The 24,218-nt window shown below is 46.8% G+C and overlaps 1 protein-coding gene across 2 annotated transcripts in view; it reads left to right on the top strand.

The window, feature by feature from the left end:
• Window positions 1–24,218, top strand: part of ufsp2 (ufm1-specific peptidase 2) — a 186,592-nt gene that overhangs the window by 94,284 nt on the left and 68,090 nt on the right. For both annotated transcript variants that reach the window (XM_085981385.1, XM_085981395.1), the window contains one exon: window positions 12,813–12,967. In XM_085981385.1, coding sequence (XP_085837511.1) covers window positions 12,813–12,967 — 155 coding nt within the window. The remainder of the gene's footprint in view (window positions 1–12,812; window positions 12,968–24,218) is intronic.

Below are 24,218 nucleotides of genomic sequence, written 5' to 3'. Positions count from 1 at the left end.
ATCCCCACGTATTTAATCCCCCTAACACTAAGGGTCAATTTATCATAGCCAATCAACCTAACCGCACATCTTTGGACTGTGGGAGGAAACCGGAGCACCCGGAGGAAACCCACGCAAACACAGGGAGAATGTGCAAACTCCACACAGACGGTCGCCCGAGGCCGGATTCGAACCCGGGTCCCTGGCGCTGTGAGGCAACAGTGCTAACCACTATGCCACCGTGCTGCCTATGCCGGCAGATGTTGAGTACGTGTGTACTAACTCCTTTACCAATATGGCGTCTGGCACACTTCGGATCAGAAGTGTGTGTGCATGCCACGGATGCCTTTTTTGAATCTTAAGGGGCCTCGTACTGCCCAAAAAACAGGTGTTACCTAGCCCAATTTTGCCCCATTGTCTTCGGACTCCACAAATTCCATACCTTTGCCACCAACTTCAACCTCTTCCCTGGCTGTTGTCTCAGGTTGAATCAGACTGTTCAGAACCTCGATGTCCTGAACTTTCCAACCCTATATCCCTTGAAGGTTATGCTGATAGAGGTAGATGAAATAGAGGTAGATGAAGAGGGTTGGGAGGAGGCTCGTGTGGAACATAAACATCGGCATGGGGGAATTGGGCCGAATGGCCTGTTTCTGTGCTGTACCTTCTAGGTAAACCTCTCCGCCTCTCTCTCTCCTTTAAGACGCTCCTAAAAACCTACCTCTTTGACCAAGCTTTTGGTCACCTGGCCTAATCTCTCCTTATGTGGCTTGGTGTCAAATTTTGTTTGATATCGCTGCTGTAAAATACCTTGGGATATATGGTATAAGGTAGTATATAAATTTGTAAGTGTTAAATTTACTCTAAGCAATGGTTAGACCACAGTTAGAGTAGTGTGCTGGTTTGGACATCTATCTATCTATCTATCTATCTATATCTATATCTCTATATATATAAAGCGGCTCTTCTGTCTGTCCTGATGTCTGTCTGTCTGTCCGTTCTCTATACGTTTGAAAGTTACAGAGCGTACCGACGCGCGCGTCGCCTCAAAAGAAAGCTTGCGATTCCGGACCAGTCATAGGCGTATTTACGTTTCGGCCGCACAAAAATCCCGCCCGCGGTATCCGAAAAACGTTCAGCCTTCCGCTCATTAGCATCTCATTAGCGACCGTGTGACGTCGAGGTCGACCAATCGGACGGCGGGTTCCTTCCTACAGTTGAGTGTCGAGTGACTCGACGATTGACCAATCCTACGCTTCGGTGACCTGACCGGTCGACCAATCGGTGCGTGCGTGGGCGGGCCTTATCCTTCTGAACCGAGGTGAGTGGCCGCCATCTTGATTTTTCACGATTTTTTCCCCACACTTTCAGTGTGTTAGGGAAGTAAGGTAAATATTTGAATTATGTGTTAGGGAATTAATTAACAATTTATTTGAGTTTTATATTGTGTTTAGCAACCCCCCCCCCCTCCTCCTCACCCTCGCGCAGGGGGGACTCGGGGCCTGAAGCTCAAAAAATTTCTCTCTCTCTCTCTCTCTTCCCTCTCTCTCTCTCCTTCTCCTCTTCCCTCTCTCTCCTTCTCCTCTTCCCTCTCTCCTCTTCCCTCTCTCTCCTTCTCCTCTTCCCTCTCTGTCTCTCTCTACTTCCCCCTCTCAGGTTTCACGGTGTCGCGGACGGAGCGCGGGCGGGCCGCCCGAAGTTTCCCGCTCGCTAACGGCCGCCAAGCCGCCCTTGCCTGCTCCCCGCGGGCCGCCTCGCGCTGACCGCGCATGCGCCGCCCGCACTGACCGCGCATGCGCCGCCCGCACTGACCGCGCATGCGCTGACCGCGCATGCGCCGCCCGCACTGACCGCGCATGCGCCGCCCGCCCGCAGCGGCCGTCCATCAGCCGCGCGATACGCGGGGGACCTCAGCTCCGGTCCGTCCCGGCCTCAGAACCCGACCGCGCCTTAAGCGCTAGGCCCTGCACGGCCGCTATCGCAACGGCACCGGACCTCAGGCGCTAGGCAGGGGGAGGGGCCGGAGAGAGGGACAGAAGGGAGCGGGGGAGTGGGGGAGGGGAGGGATGGGGGCGGGCGAGGGGAGGGGGTGGGGGGAGGGAGGGAGACAGGGGAGAGGAGGGGAGGGAGAGGAGGGGAGGGAGAGGAGGGGAGGGAGAGAGGGGAGGGGAGGGAGGGATAGGACAGGGAGAGGACATGACAGGGAGAGGGGGGACACACAGGGGCAGGGAGACCAAGCACCCCAAAATTGCCCTCGCAACGCGGGGCTCCCCAGCTAGTATATATATAAATTGGTCGATCATTCTGTCATTCTGTCATTCATCGCGTGTGCGTCTGTCGGGTATGCGCTCGAAAGTTACAGGGCGTACCTACGCGCGCGTTACCTCCAAAGAAAGCTTACGCTTCCGAGACGGTTTTAAGCGTATTTACGTTTCGGCCGGGCTAAAATCGCGCCCGCGGTATCCCAAAAACCTTAACATTCCGCTCATTAGCATCTCATTATCCGCTCATTAGCGACAGAGTGACCTCGAGCTCGACCAATCGTACGCCGGGTTGCTGGCGTGTGCCACCGGGCCAATCGGTGCGTGTGTGGCCGGGCCTTATCGTTCTGAACCGAGGTGAGTCGCCGCCATCTTGATTCCAAACTTTTCCTTTTTCCCGCTCTCTGCGTCTTAAAAAAAAAACGTTGCTTTTAAAACACACATTGTTTTTAAAAAAAATGATTTAGAAAGTAATTAACTTATCTAATCTCATTAATTTTCCTACCTTTCCCCGTTTTTCCAGGTAGGCCTAGAAGCCTCGGCGTCTCCTCCGCACCCACGCCCGAGCTAGGCACCTCCCGGCCCCACTCGAAGGCTGGAGGGCCGAGCCTCAGCCCAGCGCCGCTAGGGTGCGCGCGCAGCAGGAGCTGAGACGCGGCGTCTCTCTCTGGCTCGGCCGGGGGGCGGGGCTTGGTCAGCGTCACGGTTACCCTGGCAACCGGGCCCTCCGGCTGTCTCGCACAGCCGCAATGTTGAAGCCAGCTCGGGAGGCCGGTGCTCGGAAGATCGCGCCTCCGGAGTTCGGTGCTTGGTTGGTGGGGGGGGGGGGGAGCCTCGGGGGTGGGTGGGTGGTGGGCGAGCCTCGGGGGTGGGGGTGGGTGGTGGGCGAGCCTCGGGGGGTGGGGGTGGGGGTGCGAGTCTCGGGGGGGCCAACCTCTGGAGTTCGGGGGGTGGGGATCAGGGGGCTCGGGAGTTTGGGGGGGGCGGGGATCAGGGGGCTCGTGGACTCTTCCCCCCCCCCCTCCTCTCTCCTCCTCCCTCCTCCCCCCCCTCCTCCCCTCCCTCCCCCCCGCCCCTTCTTCCCCCCTCCTCTCTCCTCCTCCCCCCCGCCCCCCCTCCCCTCCCCCCCCGCCCTCCCTTCCCCTCCCCTCCCCCCTCTCCCCCTCCCCCTCCCCTCCCTCTCTTCCCCCCAGTCGCGCTCTCTCTTCCCCCCAGTTGCTCTCTCTCTCTCTTCCAACAACAACATGCCCTCGAAAAAGCCTCGGCACCGCCGGGCACTTCAGCTAGTTCCATTATATAAAGGACAAAGGCCACAGGGAGTACAGCAGAGTGGTGCCAGGGATGGGAAACTGTATTTATTAGAAAAGACTTGAAATACTGTGACTATTTTCAGTGGAGCAAAGGAGGCTGAGAATATTTAATAGAGGAGTTTAAAATTCTGAAGGGTTTTGATAGGGTGAAGAGAGAGACTATTTTATTTGGATGAGTTGAGAACAGGGGGTCATCAATTTAACATGGTCACTGAGTGAGCAAAGAGAGTATATTCAAGGCTGAGATAGATAGATTTTTGGACTCTAGGGGAATCAAGGGATATGGGGACCGGGCGGGTAAGTGGAGTTGAGGTCGAAGATCAGCCTTATTGAATGGCGGAGCAGGCTCGAGGGGCCATATGGCCTACTCCTGCTCCTAATTCTTATGTTCGGGGGCAATTTTCGCCGAATACTTTAGGCGTTAAAGAGGTGGCCAAGATGGGGTCTTAAGCTAAAACGGCAGTTTAGTCCGTGTTGAGCACAAGAGGGCATCTTGGTAAAGGTGTTGAAGCGCACGCTAGGAACTGCCACCTGGAGGCTTATTAAACAGCTGATTGCCACTTAAAAGATCTGCTCATTAAAGAGGCTGCACGGCATTTTGTGGCTAGTGCTTCAACTAACACACTGTCCTAACAGCGACCAGCTGTTTGGGAGTAAATACGGCGTTGGTGTCGATTTCAAGTGCTACTTAAAGGGATACTCATCATTTCATGATCATTGCTGCTGGAGCTGTGAAGAGGACCTCGGAAACACATCGGGAGACTTACTGGAACACTTTGTCATGACTTCACCAACACTCGAGCAATATTTATTCTGGAAACTCTCTGTGGACTTCACTTAAAAAGAGTGCTGTGCTACTCCACCTTATTGGACACCTAATAGGAGTCACCAGGAGAAAAGGAGTGCTTGGTCATGGGTATCTTGCTAGGGGTCCCATTTGATCTGGACAAGGAATGGGAGGAGGACATGAGGCCAGGCAGAGCAGCACCAGCTGCTGCAGGAGAGAGGGACAGGAGGGCGAGGTAGCCTCCTTTCTGCGCCTTCCCCCCCACCCCCCGGTGGGTTCAGGACATCCCACCTCCTCTGGACCTGCTCCACAAGGACCTCCAGTGCTGCATCCAAGAACCTGTGCGCTCTCTTCTTCGGTCCCTGAGCCAACCTGAAACCTGCTGCTGTGTGCCAGCCAGAGCACTCCACACATTCTACTGCTCCACGAAAATTGTGTCTAATCAACACTTGAGTGCTAAACTTGCAGATTTCTGGTTAGCGCCTGTAGCAATGTTTAAATAATGATCATCAATTGGCTCAAAAATTGCATGCTAAATCTGGACTTTCAAACAGGCATTTCTTATTAGCACAGCACTCATTTAGTGCCTGTTTTCACCCTTTGGCCAAAATAACTCCCTAGGAGTGTGGAATGCTTTGTCACTGGAAGTAATCGAATCAGACATTTGCATATTTTAAGGGAAGGGTAGATATATATTTGAAATGTAATTTATTTATTTGTGACAATTAAATATAAATCTAGACGTACAAGTCTTACCTTGTACTCCTAGTATTTTATTTGCTTGTTCTAGCTGCACATCCTAGCTGCACATCCTAACACAATTGCATCTTAATGTTGTACTTCTTTCAATTCCCATTCGTCATGCATATGTTGGGCTGTGAACACTTATTCCACCTCGCCTATGCAGCTTATGTGTTTACGTACAGTATAGATCTTAACCATGATAACTGGAACAATCTGCCAATAATTGCTAGGGTTTTCCCTCATTTCTTGTGAAGAAATGGAAAGGTTGTATTGGATTATGTTAGTAGTTAGTAATGATGTTTTATTTCATGAATTCCCTCCTCTCCCAATTCACAGAGTCAATTTTCCCCATCTCCCTGCAGTTCCCAGTGGTCCTATTTCCCTTCTCCTATGTTCACACTGGCTCTCTTCTTTCCCTCTTCCCATTTCATTTTGGTAATGTGCTCCTCTTTCCCCTATTCTTTCTTCTACCAGTTCTTGAAGCCAGTTGTTGTGATTTGCCCCTCACCATTGCTCCTGGCTTCTGCCTGATGTTACTGCTTTGGGGATCGAGCATTGCTGTATGTTGTGGATGAGAACAAAATTGCAAAATATTCTCCATAGAAAACAATGGCGACTACAATTTGAGACTATCTTAAGAGCTGATCCTAAGCCAGCGGGCCTTCATCATCGCTGGGTCAAAATCCTGGAACTCCCTACGTAACAACACTGTAGGAGTACCTTCACCACAAGGACCGCAGTGGTTCAAGAAGGCGGCTCACCATCACCTTTTCGAAAGAAAGAAAGAAAGAAGAGCAGGAGTAGGCCATCCAGCCCCTCGAGCCTGCTCCACCATTCAATAAGATCATGGCTGCTCATCGACCTCAACTCCACTTTCCCGCCCAATCTCCATATCCCTTGATTCCCCTAGAGTCCAAAAATCTATCTATCTCAGCCTTGAATATACTCAAAGACTCAGTATCCTCAGCCCTCTAGGGCAGAGAATTCCAAAGATTCATAACCCCCTGAGTGAAGAAATTCCTCCTCATCTTAGTTGTAAATGGCCTGCCCCCTAATTCTAGATACTCCAGCCAGGGGAAACAACCTCTCAGCATCTACCCTGTCAATCCCCTTCAGAATCTTGTATGTTTCAATGAGATCGCCTCATTCTTCTAAACTCCATTCTACACAATCTCTCATCATAAGACCGCCCTCTCATCCCAGGAATCAATCTAGTGAACCTTTGTTGCACCGCCTCCAAGGCAGGTATATCCTTCCTTAGATAAGGAGACCAGAACTATGCACAGTACTCCAGGTGTGGTCTCACCAAGGCCCTGTACAATTGTAGCAAGACTTCCTTACTCTTAGACTCCAACCCCCTTGCAATAAAGGCCAACATGCCATTTGCCTTCCTTATTGCTTACTGTACCTGCATGCTAGCTTTCTGTGTTTCTCTTTCTGAACACCAACATTTGAAATTTTCTCACCATTTAAAAAATATTCTGTTTTTCTATTCCTACCAAAGTGAATAACCTCACATTTCCCTACATTATACTCCATCTGCCACCTTACTGCCCACTCACTTACTCTATCTATATCCCTTTGCAGACTCTGTTCTCCTCACAGCTTACTGTCCCACCTAGCTTTGTATCATCAGCAAACTTAGATACATTGCACTCGGTCCCTTCATTAATAATGGCCCGTAATTTCCGATAGGAGGCTTCCTGCGTGCGGATGCCTCCTATAGGAACGATATCTACGCTCTTACCTGAGGGCTCCTGAGGTCCAGACACTTCCGATGCTGGGCCTCTCCACAGTCGAAATGCGCAGGGCCCACGTATCCCAGGGGCGCATGCAATTCGCAGGCGTCCCTGGGATCACGTGGGTAAGGCCAGCCAATAGGAGAAGGGAACCTCCCTTCATACTTTTGACAGATAGACCCGTCAAAAGTATGAATGGGGATCACCCAAAAAGACGCTAAAATATTAAATACATTTTAAAAAATCTATCATTTTTAAAATGAATTAAAATTACATCAAATTAAATATTTTAAACACATTTAATTTTTTGAAAAAAATAATTAAAGTTTTTTACAAGTCTAAAAATAAACTTACCTTTTTTAAAAAGTATTTTTAAATTATAAATGAGTAGAATTTTTTTAAAACTTTTTCCAATTCTTTTATGCTGGTAAAAGCAGGCCTTACGCTTGGTTCTGCAGAAAACGGAACTCTCCACCCGCAGAGGCCCTTCTCCAGGGCAGGCATCCGATCTGTCAAGAGGATTATTGACAGATTGGAAATGCCGGTTTTCAGCGCATGCACTTCGCATGCCTGAAACCAGCATTTCCGATGTCCCTACGGGTGTGTACACAGCTCATACACACCCGTAGGCATTGGAAAATACGGGCCATAGATTGTGAATAGCTGAGGCCCCAACACTGATCCTTGCGGCACCCCACCAGTTACAGCCTGCCAACCTGAAAAAGATCCGTTTATCCCTACTCTCTGTTTTCTGTCCATTAACCAACCCTTTATCCATGCTGCTATATTACCCCCAACCCCATGAGCCCTAATCTTGTGTAATAACCTTTTATGTGGCACCTTATCGAATGCCTTTTGGAAATCCAAATATACTACTGGTTCCCCTTTATCAACCCTGCTAGTTACATCCTCAAAAAACTCTATTTGTCAAACATGATTTCCCTTTCATAAAACCATGTTGACTCTGCCTAATCATGTTATGATTTTCTAAGTGCCCTGATACCACTTCCTTAACAATAGATTCCAGCATTTTCCCGACGACTGATGTCAGGCTAACTGGCCTATAGTTCCCTGTTTTTTCTCCCCCTCCTTTCTTGAATAGAGGTGTTACATTTGCGACCTTCCAATCCACTGGGACCATTCTAGAATCTAGGGAACTTTGGAAGATCAAAACCAATGCATCCACTATCTCTGCAGCCACCTCTTCTAGAACCCTAGGATGTAGGCCATCAGGTCCAGGGGATTTGTCGGCTTTTAGTCCCATTAGTTTCTCTAGTATTTTTTTCTCTACTTATATTAATTACGTTAAGTTCCTCTCCCACATTAGACCGTTGGTTCCCCACCATTTTTGGTATGCTTTTTGTGTTTTCTACTGTGAAGACAGATACAAAATATTTGTTTAACGTTTCTGCCATTTCCTTATTCCCCATAATAATTTCTCCTGTCTCAGCCTCTAAGGGACCAACATTTACTTTTGCTACTCTTTTCTTTTTTACATACTTGTAGAAGCTCTTACAATCTGCTTTTCTTGCTAGTTTTCTCTCATTCTATTTTTACCCGTTTTATCAATTTTTTGGTCATTCTTTGCTGATTTCTGAAAATCTCCCAATCCTCAGGCTTACTATTATTCTTTGCAACATTATAAGCTGCTTCTTTCAATCTATGCGATCCTTAACTTATTTAGTTAGCCACGGTTGGATCACTTTTCCCATGGAGTTTTTGTTTCTCAATGGAATGTATTTTTATTGAGAATTATTAAATATTTCTTTAAATGCTAGCCACTGCTTATCTACCACCATAGCTTTTAATCAATTTTTCCAATCTATCTTGGCCAACTCGCTCCTCATACCTCTGTAATTGGCTTTATTTAAGTTTAAGGGCTGGATTTTCATTCAGAAGTCAGGAAGGAGGCGGGACTACAACTTTCGGGGTTGTAGTCCCGCCTCCATCGAGATGCGGCCAATCCACGCGATTTTCACTTGATTAACCTTGTTGAGCCCGCCCAGCGGGCTCAGCAGGCTAATTAAGAGCCACCCAGCAACAGGTGACGTCACAGACTGAAATTTCATCTGTCAAGACGTGTTGACAGATGAAATATCAGTGTTTCACAGCTGTTTGAAGCTGTCAAACACTGACAGTCTTACTTCTAACCTGAGTCCTTCTACGCAGACTCAGTTAGAAATCTCACCGGCATTGAAAGCTGCAGGCTGTCACTTTTGACAGACCGCAGCTGTTCTGCTTTCTGTGCCGGCTGAATGATGGACTCCTGAAGCCTAGAGGAAGGAAGGCTGTAAAGGTAAGTACAGGTAATTTAAACTTCTTTACACACTTTAGACACACTTACCTTTGCACTCATGCACCCATCACTCACCTGAACACCGACATCTCAACCCCTCCAAGTCCTTCAACCCGACGACCCGACTCCTCTAACCTGGCGTGGTTTGGAGCCTTCGGGAATCCCACACGACACCCTTCAAAATAGGGATTAGGCTAAAAACTGCCTGTTAACTACCTGTTAACAGGCAGTTAATTGGCACTAATCCCTTCCCGCCTCGGGTTGGCGGGTCCCAGTGCGGGGCGGGTACCCGCCTCCTTTGGTCCATTGCAGTCAGATACGGGGGAATATATAATGGGAAATAAGGAAATGGCAGATCAACTAAATGCATACTTTGGGTCAGTCTTTACGAAGGAAGACACAAAAAACCTCCCTGGGATATCGGGAAAAATAGGGACATTGGCAAAGGAGGAACTGACGCAAATCAATATCTCTAAGGATATGGTGTTAAGGAAGCTAAAGGGATTGAAGGTGGACAAATCCCCAGGGCCTGATAACATGCATCCTAGGGTACTGAAGGAGGTGGCCCTAGAGATAGCGGATGCACTAAGGATGATTTTTCAGAATTCATTAGACTCGGGAACAGTGCCGATGGATTGGAGGGTAGCTAACGTTACCCCACTATTCAAAAAGGGGGGTAGGGAAAAAGCAGGTAATTACAGACCTGTAAGCCTTACATCAGTTGTGGGCAAAATGCTGGAGTCCATCATTAAGGATGAAATAGCGGAGCACTTAGCAAATGGGGACAGGATAGGACAGAGTCAACATGGATTTACAAAGGGTAAATCGTGCTTGACTAATCTATTGGAATTTTTTGAGGGAGTAACTGGTAGAATAGATGGGGGAGAGCCAGTAGATGTGGTGTACCTGGACTTCCAAAAGGCCTTCGATAAGGTCCCACATAAAAGATTAGCATGGAAAATTGAGGCTCATGGGATAAAGGGGAAAGTTTTGGCGTGGATAGGGAACTGGCTGTCAGATAGAAAACAGAGAGTTGGAATAAACGGCTCATTTTCTGAATGGCAGGCAGTAACAAGTGGGGTACCACAGGGATCTGTCCTGGGCCCCCAGCTGTTCACAATTTACATTAATGACCTGGATCAGGGAGTCGGATGCAGCATTTCCAAATTTGCAGACGACACTAAACTAGGAGGGGGGGTGGGCTCAGAGGAAGAGACCAGGAAGCTCCAGAGCGATTTGGACAGACTGGGCGATTGGGCGGATAAATGGCAGATGCACTATAATGTGGACAAGTGCGAAGTTATCCACCTTGGGTGCAGGAACGGGAGGGCAAATTATTATTTAAATGGCAATAGATTGGGAGAGGGGGAAGTACAGAGAGACCTGGGTGTTCTTGTACACCAGTCACTGAAGGCGAGCATGCAGGTGCAACAGGCGGTCAAGAAGGCAAACGGTATGCTGGCCTTCATAGCAAAAGGGTTAGAATACAGGAACAGGGATACCTTGCTGCAGCTGTACAGGGCACTGGTGAGACCACACCTCGAGTACTGTGTACAGTTTTGGTCGCCTCATCTGAGGAAGGATGTTCTTGCCATGGAGGGGGTGCAGCGGCGATTCACCAGGCTGATACCAGGAATGGCGGGAATGACCTATGAGGAGAGACTATGTAGTTTAGGGATGTACACACTGGAGTTTAGAAGATTGAGAGGGGACCTCATAGAAGTGTATAAAATTCTGACAGGTCTAGACAGACTGGATGCAGAAGGAATGTTTCCCTTGGCGGGTGAGAACAGAACTAGAGGACATAATTTAAGGATAAGGGCTAAACCATTTAGGACAGAGATGAGGGGGAATTTCTTCACTCAGAGAGTGGTGAACCTGTGGAACTCATTGCCACAGAGGGCAGTGTACGCCAGCTCATTAAATATATTTAAGAGGGAATTAGATATATTTCTACGGGCAAAAGGGGTTAAGGGTTACGGAGAGAAGGCGGGGACGGGATACTGAATTAAAGGATCAGCCATGATCTCATCGAATGGCGGAGCAGGCACGAAGGGCCGAATGGCCTACTCCTGCTCCTATCTTCTATGTATCTATGTATGAAACTTACATGGAGGCGGGTTTTGGGCGGGATTTTGTCGGGACCCCCGAATTCGGGATTTTAGCCCCCCGCACGCCTAAAAGTCGGCCTCACGGCACACTGAAAATCAACCCCTAAGACTCTAGTTTCGGACTTAGGCAAGTCACTCTCAGAATTTCACATTAATTTTATCATATTATGATCACTCTGCCCCAGAGGATCCTTTACTATGAGATTGCTAATTAACCCTGTCTCATTACATAATACAAGATCTAAAATAGCCTGTTCCCTGGTTGGTTCCAAGACGTATTGTTCTAGAAAACTGTCCTGAATGCATTCCATGAACTCGTCCCCCCAAACTTGCCAATTTGATTTGTCCAGTCTATATGAAGATTAATGTCTCCCACGATTATTGCATTACCTTTGTTGCATGCTCCTACTATTTCTTGATTAATATTCTATCCAACGGTATAGCTACTGTTAGGGGGCCTATATACTACTCCTACCAGTGTTTTCTGCCCCTTGTTATTCCTTATCTCCACCTATACTGATTCTACTTCATGATCTTCCGAGCCAAAATCCTTTCTCTCTACTGTCCTTATGTCATCCTTTATTATCAGGGCCACTCCCCCTCCTTTTCCATTCTGTCTGTCTTTTTGAAACGTCAAGTACCCTGGAACATTTAGTTCCCACCCTTGGCCACCTTACAATCACGTCTCTATTAGATCAAACCCATTTATCTCTATTCGTGTCACTAGTTTGTCTATCTTGTTACGAATGCTTTGTGCATTCAGATAAAGAGCCTTTAATTTTTTTAGCATTATTCCCTGCTTTGATCTTATTCTCTGCTGCACTGCTACTGTTAAACTCTCTGTCCCTTCCTGTCACACTCTGCTTATTTTTACCCAAATCGCTATACTGCTCTATTGCCTTGACCTTTCTCTTTAGATTTCTAAATTTCCCTCACCTGACCCCTCCCCCCTCCCTTTTTTTTAGGTTAAAGCCCTATCTACAGTCCTAGTTATTCGTAATGAGCAATAAATGCTGGCCTTGCCAGTGACGCCCACATCCCGTGAATGAATAAACCTCAGAAAACCAGTCTACCAGCTGAAATGTAAAGTCATTTGAATTAAAGTGCCTCTTGTCATCCCTTTCAAAATTTGTCAGAAAATTGTGTTCTGTGGGTGTTTTTCAAAGATTTTTACAAGTTGTCCTGGAAACCTAGCTTGATTGGTTTCCTTTTTTTTTGTCTCCTTTCTTTTTCATCTGTTGGCCCATTGTTTTAGAATGGACCCACACAGGCAGTCAGGGACATCATGGAGCAGCTTAGCTACAAGAGAGGCTGACCTTGTGTGACTTCTAGTGGATAGAATAATTCAGATTTGTAAGAAAAAAATTCAAGCAGATTTCAGTAAATTTGCCCTTTTCAATGCCTGCTCAGATTAACATTAATGTTGTTTTCTCTGGATTCAATGGTAAAACTCCTCATTTTCTCTTGCCTAATGTGAAAAGCTAGTGCATTGAAAAGTTCTTTGAGACCTATTGTAGTGTATTTCTGTTGCCATATACTTTTAACAATTTTAATAATTCTAGCATAACTTTTTTTTAACTTTCAGAAAGTAATAAACCTAGAGCTTTTGTTTGAGTTGACAAGGCCTGAGGTCGTTGAAAGTGTAATTGTCCAGTGCGACACCAAGTCACGTATCCACTTCAGAATGACTCTTCCTGTCGATGTGGTGGTATTTGCTAATCCAGAGGACACGTGGGGAAAGTATGTATTGTCCTGAATTTTAAATGGTTTCTGAATTCATTTAGTATGTTAGCAGTGCAATAATGCAGTCCATGGTCGATAATACTTTGTTGATAAAAACAGTTTTTAATATGTTGACTCCATGATCTCTTAAGTTAAATGTTTGCACCAGACATTCAAGTCTGCTGTCCAAATTTGTTTAGTTTAATTCTGAGGCACATAAGAACATAAAAAATAGGAGCAGGAGTAGGCCATTCAGCCCTTCGAGCCTGCTCCGCCATTCAATGAGATCACGGCTGATCTTCTGCCTCAACTCCATTCACCAGCCCTATCGCCATACCCCTTGATGCCTTTACTAGTCAGAAATCTATCGACTTCTGTTTTGAATATACCCAATGACTGAGCCTCCACAGCCCTCTTGGGTAGAGAATTTCAAAGATTCACCACCCTCTGTGTGAAGAAATTTCTTCTCCTCTCAATCCTGAATGGCCTACCCTTTATCCTGAGGCTGTGGCCCCTGGTTCTAGACTCCCCAGCCAAGGGAAACATTCTCCCAGCATCCACCCTATCAAGCCCTGTAATAATTTTGTATGCTTCAATGAGATCCCCTCTCATTCTTCTGAATTCAAGGGAATACAGGTCTAGTTTACTCAATCTCTTCTCATACGACAGTCCAGCCATCCCAGGAATCAATCTCGTGAACCTTCGTTGCACTTCCTCTAAGGCAAGTATATCCTTCTTTAGGTAAGGAGACCAAAATTGTACACACCAGGTGTGGTCTCACCAAGGCCCTATATATTTGGAGTAAGACTTCTTTACTCCTGTACTCAAATCCTCTTGTAATCAAGGCCAGCATACCATTTGCCTTGCACATGTGCACCTGCACATTCACTTCTAGTGACTCATGTACAAGGACACCCAGGTCCCTTTGAGCATCTGCATTCCCCAATCTTTCACCATTTAGGAAATACTCTGCCTTTCTGTTTTTTCTACCAAAGTGGATAACTTCACAATTATCCGCATTATATTCCATCTGCCATGTTCTTGCCCACTCACTGAGCCTGTCGAGATCCCCTTGAAGCCTCTTCACATCCGCTTCACAACTGACACTGCCACCTAGCTTTGTATCATCAGCAAATTTGGAAATGTTACATTTAGTCCCCTCATCCAAATCATTGATATAGATTGTGAATAGCTGGGGCCCAAGCACCGATCCTTGCGGTACCCCACTAGTCACAGCCTGCCATCCTGAAAAAGACCCGTTTATCCCTACTCTTTGTTTTCTGTCTGTTAACCAATTCTCAATCCATGCTAGTATATTACCCCCAATTCCATGTGCCCTAATTTTGTTCACCAACCTCTTGTGTGGGATCTTATCGAAGGCCTTCTGAAAATCCAGATACACCACATCTACCGGTTCCCCTTTGTTTACTCCACTAGTTACATCCTCAAAGAACTCCAATAGGTTTATCAAACAGGATTTCCCTTTCATAAATCCATGTTGACTCTGCCCAATCTTACTATTAGTTTCTAAGCGCCCAGTTATTTCATCCTTTATAATAGATTCCAGCAATTTCCCAACTACTGATGTGAGGCTAACAGGTCTGTAGTTCCCCATTTTCTCTCTCCCTCCTTTCTTAAATAACGGTGTTACATTTGCTATCCTCCAATCTGCAGGAACCGTTATAGAATTTTGGAAGATGACAACCAATGCGTCCACTATCCCAATGGCCACCTCTTTCAAAACCCTAGGATGTAGGTCATCCGGTCCTTGGGATTTATCGACTTTTAGTCCCATTAATTTTGCAAGTACTGTTTTTTTACTAATAATTTCCTTAAGATCCTCATTCTCGCCACACCCTTGGTTTTCTCGTATTTCTGGGAAGTTTTTTGTGTCTTCCTGCGTGAAGACAGAAACAAAGTATTTATTTAATTTCTCTGCCATTTCCTCATTTCCCATTATAAATTCTCCTGTCTCTGACTGTAAAGGACCTACATTTACCTTCGCCAGTCTTTTCCTTTTCACATACCTATAGAAGCTTTTACAATCAGTTTTTATATTTTTCGCTAGTTTGTGCTCATATTCCATTTTCCGTTTCTTTATCTTGGTCTCTATTTCTTGGTCCCCCTTTGCTGATTTCTAAAAAGACCCCAATCCTCAGGCTGACTGCTTTTTCTGGCAACTTTATAAGCTTCCTCCTTTGACTTAATACTAGCTTTAATTTCTTTTGTTAGCCATGGTTGGATCACTTTTCATTTTGGGTTTTTATGCCCTAGAGGAATATAGAAACATAGAAAACATAGAAGATAGGAGCAGGAGTACGCCATTCGGCCCCTCGAGCCTGCTCCGCCATTCAATGCGATCATGGCTGATCATCCAAGTTCAGTACCCTGTCCCTGCCTTCTCCCCATACCCCTTGATCCCTTTAGCCTTAAGAAATATATCCAACTCCTTCTTGAATATATTTAATAAATTCACCTCTACTGCCTTCTGTGGTAGAGGATTCCACAGGTTCACCACTCTCTGGGTGAAGAAATTCCTCCTCATTTCTGTCCTAAATGGCCTACCCCTTATCCTTAGACTGTGACCCCTGGTTCTGGATTCCCCGACCATCGGGAACATCCTCCCTGCATCTAGTCTGTCTAGTCCTGCCAGAATTTTATAAGTTTAAATGAGATCCCCTCTCATTCTTCTAAACTCCAGCGAGTACAAGCCCAATCGACCCAATCTCTCCTCATACGTCATTCCTGCCATCCCAGGTATCAGCCTGGTGAATCTTCGCTGAACTCCTTCCATGGCAAGAACATCCTTCCTCAGATAAGGCGACCAAAACTGCACACAATACTCAAGATGTGGTCTCACCAAGGCCCTGTATAACTGCAGCTAGACATCCTTGTTCCTGTACTCAAACCCTCTCGCTATGAAGGCCAACATACCATTTGCCTTCTTAACCGCCTGCTGCACCTGCATGCTTACCTTCAGCGACTGGTGCACGAGGACACCCAGGTCTCGTTGCACTTCCCCTTCTCCCAATCTATTGCCGTTCAGATAATAATCTACCTTCCTGTTTTTGACACCAAAGTGGATAACCTCACATTTATCCACATTATATTGTATCTGCCATGCTTCTGCCCAATCACCCAACCTGTCCAAATCGTCCTGGAGTTTCTCGGCATCCTCCTCACAGCACACACGCCCACCCAGCTTTGTGTCGTCTGCAAATTTGGAGATATTACATCTAGTTCCCTTGTCTAGATCATTAATATATATTGTGAATAGCTGGGGTCCAAGGACCGATCCCTGCGGTACCCCACTAGTCACTGCCTGCCACTTGGAAAAAGACCCGTTTATTCCAACTCTTTGCTTTCTATCTGCCAACCAGTTCTCTATCCAAGTCAATACCTTGCCCCCAATCCCATGTGCCTTAACTTTACACGCTAATCTCTTATGTGGGACCTTATCGACAGCCTTCTGAAAGTCCAAATACACCACATCCACTGGTTCTCCCTTATCTATTTTACTAGTTACACCATCGAAAAATTCCAGTAGATTAGTCAAGCACGATTTACCTTTTGTAAATCCATGTTGACTTTGTCCGATCCTGTCACTGTTTTCCAAGTGCTCTGCTATTACATCTTTTATAATGGACTCTAGCATTTTCCCCACTACCAATGTCAGGCTTACCGGTCTGTAATTCCCCGTTTTCTCTCTACCATCTTTTTTGAATAGTGGGGTAACATTAGCTACCCTCCAATCCATGGGTACTGTTCCAGATCCCATCGAATGATGGAAGATGATCAGCAATGCATCTACTATTTCTAGGGCCACTTCCTTAAGTACTCTAGGATGTAGATTATCAGGCCCTGGGGATTTATCGGCCTTCAATCCCATCAATTTCCCTAACACCATTTCCCTACAAATACTGATTTCTTTCAGTTCCTCCCTTTCATCAGACCCTATGTTCCCCGACATTTCTGAGAGGTTATTTGTGTCCTCCTTTGTGAAGACAGAACCAAAATATGTATTTAATTGGTCTGCCATTTCTTTGTTCCCCATTATAAATTCCCCTGATTCTGACTGCAAGGGACCTACGCTTGACTTCACCAATCTTTTTCTCTTCACATATCTATAAAAGTTTTTACAGTCAGCTTTTACGTTCCCTGCAAGCTTACTCTCATATTCTATTTTCCCTTTCTTAATTAATCCCTTTGTCCTCCTTTGTTGAATCCTAAACTGCTCCCAATCCTCTGGATTACTGCTTTTTCTGGCCAATTTATATGTCCTCTCCTTGGATCTTATGCTATCCCTAATTTCCCTCGTTAGCCACGGTTGAGTCACCTTTTTTGTTTTATTTTTATGCCAAACTGGGATGAACAAATTCTGTAGTTCATCCATGCGGTCTTTGAATGTTTGCCATTGCCTATTCACCGTTTACCCTTTGAGTGCCATTCCCCAATCAATCCTACCCAGTTCGTGCCTCAGACCATCGTAGTTTCCTTTATTTAAATTCAGGACCCTAGTCTCTGAGTCAACTACTTCATTCTCCATCTTAATGAAGAATTCGATCATATTATGATCGCTCTGACCCAAGGGGCCTTGTGCAACAAGATTGCTAATTAATCCTTTCTCGCTACATAATACCCAGTCTAAGATGGCCTGATCTCTGATTGGGTCCTCGACATATTGGTCCAGGAAACCATCCCGTAAACACTCCAGGAATTCCTCCTCCACAGTATTGTTACTAATTTGGTTAGCCCAATCTATATGTAGATTAAAATCACCCATGATGACTGCTGTGCCGTTTTTGCACGCTTCTCTATATGTTTGTTGCAAATTATGCATTATTTCCTTGAATGTTAGCCATTGTATGTCCACCTTCACACCTTTTAGTGTAGTCTCCCAATCTACCATGGCCAACTTGTTCCTCATACCCTTGTAGTTTCCTCTGTTTAGATGGAAGAACTTAGTTTCAGATTGGACTACATCACTCTCAAACTTAATGTAAAATTCAATCATATTATGGTCACTTGTCCCTAAAGGCCCCTTTACCACAAGATTATTGATTAGCCCTTTCTCATTACACAGTACAGGAAACTTCGCGATATCCAGCACCGACGGGACCGGCGCGATGCCGATCTATGAAAACTTCCGGACAGACCAACGCTAATGTTGAAGGATACAGAGGTTTTCATCTCCGTATCTGACAACAAACACTGTTGCTTAGCAACAGCTTGTAAACAGTCGGCCCGTACCTTGGAAGCGTCTCTGTAGCTTAGCAACAGCTTCAGAGAGGCTTTCCAGAGACTGACTGTTTAAAAAAAAAAATGCTAGGAGAAGAAAAAATAAGCAAAAAAACTAACAAAACGGCTGCTGATTTCTGCCGTTAGATCGAGGTTTCCGGATATACAACCTCTGGATAAACCAAAGTTTCCTGTACCTGATCCAGAATAGCCTGTTCCCAGGTTGGTTCCTCCACATACCGATCCAGGAAACCATCTTGCATGCATTCCAAGAATTCGTCCTCCACATCATTATTGGTAATTTGATTTGCCCAGTCAATATGTAGATTAATGTCCCCCATGATTACCGTATTGCCCTTGTTACATGCACTTCTAATTTCTTGATTGATATTGTGCCCTACATTACCACTACTGTTTGGTGGCCTATACACAACTCCCACCAATGTTTTCCGCCCTTTGCTGTTTCTTAGCTGCACCCAAACTGATTCCAGTTCTACATCACGATCTGCCGAGCCAAGTTCTTTTATCTCCACCGTACCGATCTCATCCCTTATTAACAGCGCTACGCCACCTCCTTTTCCTTTTTGTCTGTCCTTCCTAAATGTTGAGTACCCTGGAACATTCAGTTTGCAGCTTTGGTTACCCTGCAACCATGTCTCTGTAATGGCAATTATATCATGCCCATTTACTTATATTTGTGCCATTAATTCATCCACCTTGTTGCGAATGCTACGTGCATTTAGATAAAGTGCCTTCAACTTTGCCTGTTAAATATTTTTCTGCACTTTGACCCTCTTTACTGTTGGCCTTTGTTTCTGCTCCCTACTAGTTTTGCTGACTACTTTTCTAACTTGCGCTTCCAGCTTTGTTTCTCTCCATTCTGGGCCCACATTTAGGTTCCCAGCCCCCTGACAAACTAGTCGAAATCCTTCCCAACTGCACTAGCAAAACCCCCTGCGAGGATATTGGTCTCGGTTCTGCCGAGCTGAAACCTGTCCAGCTTGTACAGGTTCCACCTTCCCCAGAATCGGTCCCAATGCCTCAGGAATTTGAATCCCTCCCTCCTACACCATTTCCCCAGCCACGCATTCATCTGGTCTATTCTCCTATTTCTGCTCTCGCTAGCACGTGGCACTGGGAGTAATCCTGAGATTACTACCTTTTGATGTCCTGCTTTTTATTTTATTTCCTAGCTCCCTATATTCTGCTTGCAGGACCTCGTCCCTCTTTCTACCTATGTCGTTGGTACCGATATGGACCACGTCCTCTGGCTGTTCACCCTCCCCCTTCAGAATGTCCTGCAGCTGCTCGGTGACATCCTTGACCCTGGCACCAGGGAAGCAACATACTATCCTGGAGTCACGTCTGCGGCCACAGAAACGTCTATCTGTTCCGCTGACAATAGAATCCCCTATCACTATTGCTGTCCCACTCTTTTTCCTCCCTTCCTGTGCAGCAGAGCCACTCGTAGTGCCACGGACTTGGCTCTTGCTGCATTCCCCTGAGAAACCATCTCCCCCAGCAGTATCCAAAATGGAAAATCTATTGGAGAGGGAGATGGACCCAGGGGACTCCTGCACTGCCTTCCTAGTTCTTTTATTCTGTCTGGCAGTCACCCATTCCCTTTCTGCCTATGCACTCTTTACCTGCGGTGTGACCACCTCGTTAAACGTGCTATCCATGTAGGTCTCGACCTCACGGATGCTCCACAGTGACTCCAGCCGCAACTCCAGATCCGAAATGCGGATTTCAAGTAGCTGCAGCTGGAGACACTTCCTGCACACGTGTTCGCCCTGGACACCGAAAGTGTCCCTGACTTCCCACATAGCACAGGAAGAGCACTCCACGCTGCCGAGCTGCCCTGCCATGTCCTACCCTTAATTTAATCCCTTTACTTCCTCTAAATTAAAGAATATTAAATACACTAGGGACCTTACTTAACTTTACACACTACTTACTCTAAACTAGAGACCTTACTTTTACTTTAACGACTGGTGTTTGGTAAGTAGGACCTGGTGAGTATTTCCAATCAGTTCCTTCCCTGGTTGTGACGTCACTTTAGCGGTTTTGCAGTTGTTGTTGTTCGACTGCTCCTGCTCTTGGACTCTTTCCTGGGTGTAAAGTAAGAACCAATTCCTATAGGGTGAAAAGTTAGGCGAAGCAAGGGAGCTCCTCCTTCCACTCCTCACCCACCTAACTCCCAGCACTCTATTCAAACCACACTCAGTGCAAATCGCACTGCAAAGCTTGTTTTTATAGGCCCTTAAACAAGGAAGCTGGCTGAGCCCTGCTACAGGAAAACTAGTTTAACCTGGTTTCCCTAATTTACTGCCTTCAGCTGCTCTGTATTATCCTCTGCCTTCTCTGGTGCTGCCGACTCCTTTCAAGTCCGCTGTCCTCGGCCTCCTGCGCTCTTTATCCTCTGCCTTCTCCGGGGCTGCCGACTCCTTTCAAGTCCGCTGTCCTCTGCCTCCCGCGCTCTTTATCCTCTGCCTTCTCCGGGGCTGCCGACTCCTTTCAAGTCCGCTGTCCTCTGCCTCCCGCGCTCTTTATCCTCTGCCTTCTCTGGTGCTGCCGACTCCTTTCAAGTCCGCTGTCCTCGGCCTCCTGCGCTCTTTATCCTCTGCCTTCTCCGGGGCTGCCGACTCCTTTCAAGTCCGCTGTCCTCTGCCTCCCGCGCTCTTTATCCTCTGCCTTCTCTGGGGCTGGATACTTTGTGCCAATGGACTGTCTTCCCTGGAGGCACAAGATTTCCATTTATTTCATGTTCTTTGGCATTGACCGAAGTACTTTTATGGAGAATTTTGCTTCTGCTCTTGCATACTGTTGACAAACTCTTAAAGCGGTGTTTTTTAATGTTATCTAAGTTGGGGCTTCCTACAAGTAGTGACACCGTCTCTGAGGCACACAGCAAATACTGACACACAAGTAGAGACTCCTTCCCTTAACTTTGAAAAAGCACTTTTTTATATTATTAGTACATGTTAACAAAATAACAGTGATGATTAAAAAAAACAATAGTAATATAGAACAGTTTGTATTCATGCAATGAAAATTTTTCAGGGCATGTGTATATTTGAGAAACAAAAATTGTGCCTTGTACACCAAGCCCATAGATTGTATATTAGGTTAACATTATTCTCAGTAAATACACTTGGCAAGGTGGCAGGGCAGGTTGAGAAAGCGATTAAAAAAGCATACAGGATCCTGGGCTTCATAAATAGAGGCATAGAGTACAAAAGCAAGGAAGTTATGATGAACCTTTATAAAACACTGGTTCAGACTGAACTGGAGTATTGTGTTGAAATCCAGATTTATTACATGGATGCTTGGGGACCGAATTCTGTCAATCTATCCATTTATCTGTGAAAACTGTAAATTAGTCACCTTGACGATTAGGTGATTTGCCACTTCCAGCATGGAGCTATGCTGGCAGGGATCATAAAATCACCCCTGTAAACCTCTATCTAATGTAACAATTAGTAAGTAAATCTTTTAGTGCACCCAAGGAGAAATTTACTATATATATATATATTTTTTTTAGAGACAGAATCATAGAATCGTTACAGCACAGAAGGCGGCCATTTGGCCCGTCGAGCCCATGCCGGCTCGCTGCACAGAAAATTCTGGGCACTGCACTTTAGGAAGGATGGGAAGGTCTTGGAGAGGGTGCAGAAAAGATTTACAAGAATGTTTCCAGGGATGAGGGACTTCAGTTATATGGATTGACTGGAGAAGTTGGGGTTGTTCTCTTTAGAGCAGAGAAGGTTGAGAGGAGATTTGATATAGGTGTTCCAAATCATGAGGGGTCTAGACAGAGTAGATAGAGAGAAACTGTTCCCATTGGCAGAAGAGTCGAGAACCAGAGGACACAGATTTAATGTGATTGGCAGAAGAACCAAAGGCAACATCGGGGAAACCTTTTTACGCCGCAAGTGGTTAGGATCTGGAATGCACTGCCTGAAATGGTGGTGGAGGCAGATTCAATCGTGGCTTTCAAACGAAAATTGGATAAGTACCTGAAGGAAATTTTTTTGCAGTGCTACAGGGAAAGGGCGGGGCAGTGGGACTAGCTGAAGTGCTCTTGCAGCGAGCCGGCATGGGCTCAATGGGCCAAATGGCCTCCTTCTGTGCTGTAACGATTCTATGGCCTCGATTTTCCTGGAGCCGTCAGGCGGGGTTTCAGGCGTGTGGGGGGGGGAATCGCAAAAATAGGGGGTTGCGACCCCCCCCCCCCCCCCGCCTGATTCCCCGCCCCGTCTGACTTTCGCCCCGGCGTTTCAATGCGACCCGAATCAGTCCCGCCTGCAGCAGGTGGGACTAGTCTTTAGGCACCCTAATCACCAATAATTGGCATCTAGAATGCCATTTTAAGGGGCCCTTGCTATTTTCAGCCTTTTCCCATGCTAAACACGCCTGGTGGGAACACCGTTGATGAAACCTGGCGTGAACAATATCGGCTCGCTTACTTTCAGCTGCAGGTCAATCAGGAAAGAAGAGATTTAATCAGACAGCATTTGTAGGTTGCAGGACCTTGTTGTTTCAGGCTTGGGGCAACTTGTTCAAGGCTTAGGCACAGCTGTGGAAGGTTGGAGCCTCACACACTTCTCCAGTGTGAGCTCCTGTGAAGCACCGCTCGGCACCCTCACTCAGCGCTTCCTCAACGGAGGCATCTACCAGAAGTATGGGAGGCCTTTTTCCCCTTCCCTTCATGCCATTAGAGGATCTCCAGCAGCAGAGGCGTCAGCAGCAGAACCAGGAACAGCAGCATCAGCAGAAGGAGCGCCAGGCTACTGCTCAGTCACCTGAAGCGGCACAGGCCAGAAGGGACCAGCGCTTGGATGTGGCTTGAGAACACCTTGCTGCGCATCAGGGGGCCATGGGGACCCGTATCTGCACTGGCAGTCCTACTCAGAAGGACTTCCATGAAGGTCTGGTTTCTCTGTTCAATAGATGCCCATCGCTCCTCAAGAGATGTCATTCTATAATGAACACTCACCATGTTTTCCATACCCTGGCGACTTATCTCCTCCATGGAGGGTGCCAACCTTTGCATGGTGATGCGTTCATGCGCCAATGACTACGCAAAGGCTCAGCTCATCTTCGCTATGGACTCCTCCATTCGCTCCACACTCGCAGCGACCCTGGAGACAGAATCTGTGCATGGAGATCCATCACCTCTTCTCTTGCGGATGGACCCAGAGGCAGAGGGTCGACATGCAGCTGAGCTGAGCTGGCAGAGTCCTGCGCCCTCCGACGAGGACTCTCCACTGCTGTCCCTGTCTCCACAATCTGCTGATGCTCACTTGTGAGCTGTGAAACACCAGGTGACAACACTACTCTATTTCCCGAAGGTCCCTCCGAGGTGTGAGTGTCTGCGCTGGTGCTGGGTGCGCTTACTTCTGCTGACGCTGCGCCCTCAGAGGTTGGAGCTTCCTCTGAGGAGTCTGGCTGCACAGCCTCTTCCTCCTCCACAGTGGGGACGGGGGCTCTGGATGGTACTGTGGGGGAGTAAAGGAAGGAGCTAGAGATGTAATGCCAAGGTTCTTCTGGTGACTCCCAGCGAGTTGACATCTGCAGCCTTGGTCTCAGTGGGAGGCCTCTTCCTCCCTGACCTAGGGAAGAGGACCTCCCTGTGGGCTCTAACCCCATCCAATAATGCCTGCAGTGAAGCCTCGTCGAATTTGGAGGCAGTTCGGGGTCTGGCACTGGCCACAGCTGCTGCAGGCTCCTCTGCCATCCTGTATGGTTCGTTTGGAAGCCTTCAGAGGATGCAGTGCTTGCTGTGGACCTTGAAAGCACCATGAATGATGACATCATACTGTGGGGCTTTCTGACTGGAAATAGTCAATTAGCAAGGGTTCCTACATGCTGGAAATGAATTGGCCAATTGAGGGAAAATTGCATCGATGTGGCAGACCCATTTAGATTCGTGTTGGAACCCGACATTTGGGGCACCCGACAATTCCCCGCACCTGCAGGAAAATTGGCCCCTATGATTCTGTCTCTATTAAAAAATTAAAAAAAATTC

This window comes from Somniosus microcephalus, chromosome 1 (assembly GCF_052327205.1).
Source record: "Somniosus microcephalus isolate GS21.2 chromosome 1, FLI_Smic_1.0, whole genome shotgun sequence".
NCBI lineage: Eukaryota > Metazoa > Chordata > Chondrichthyes > Squaliformes > Somniosidae > Somniosus > Somniosus microcephalus.
This window is presented reverse-complemented; position numbering and strand designations above follow the sequence as displayed.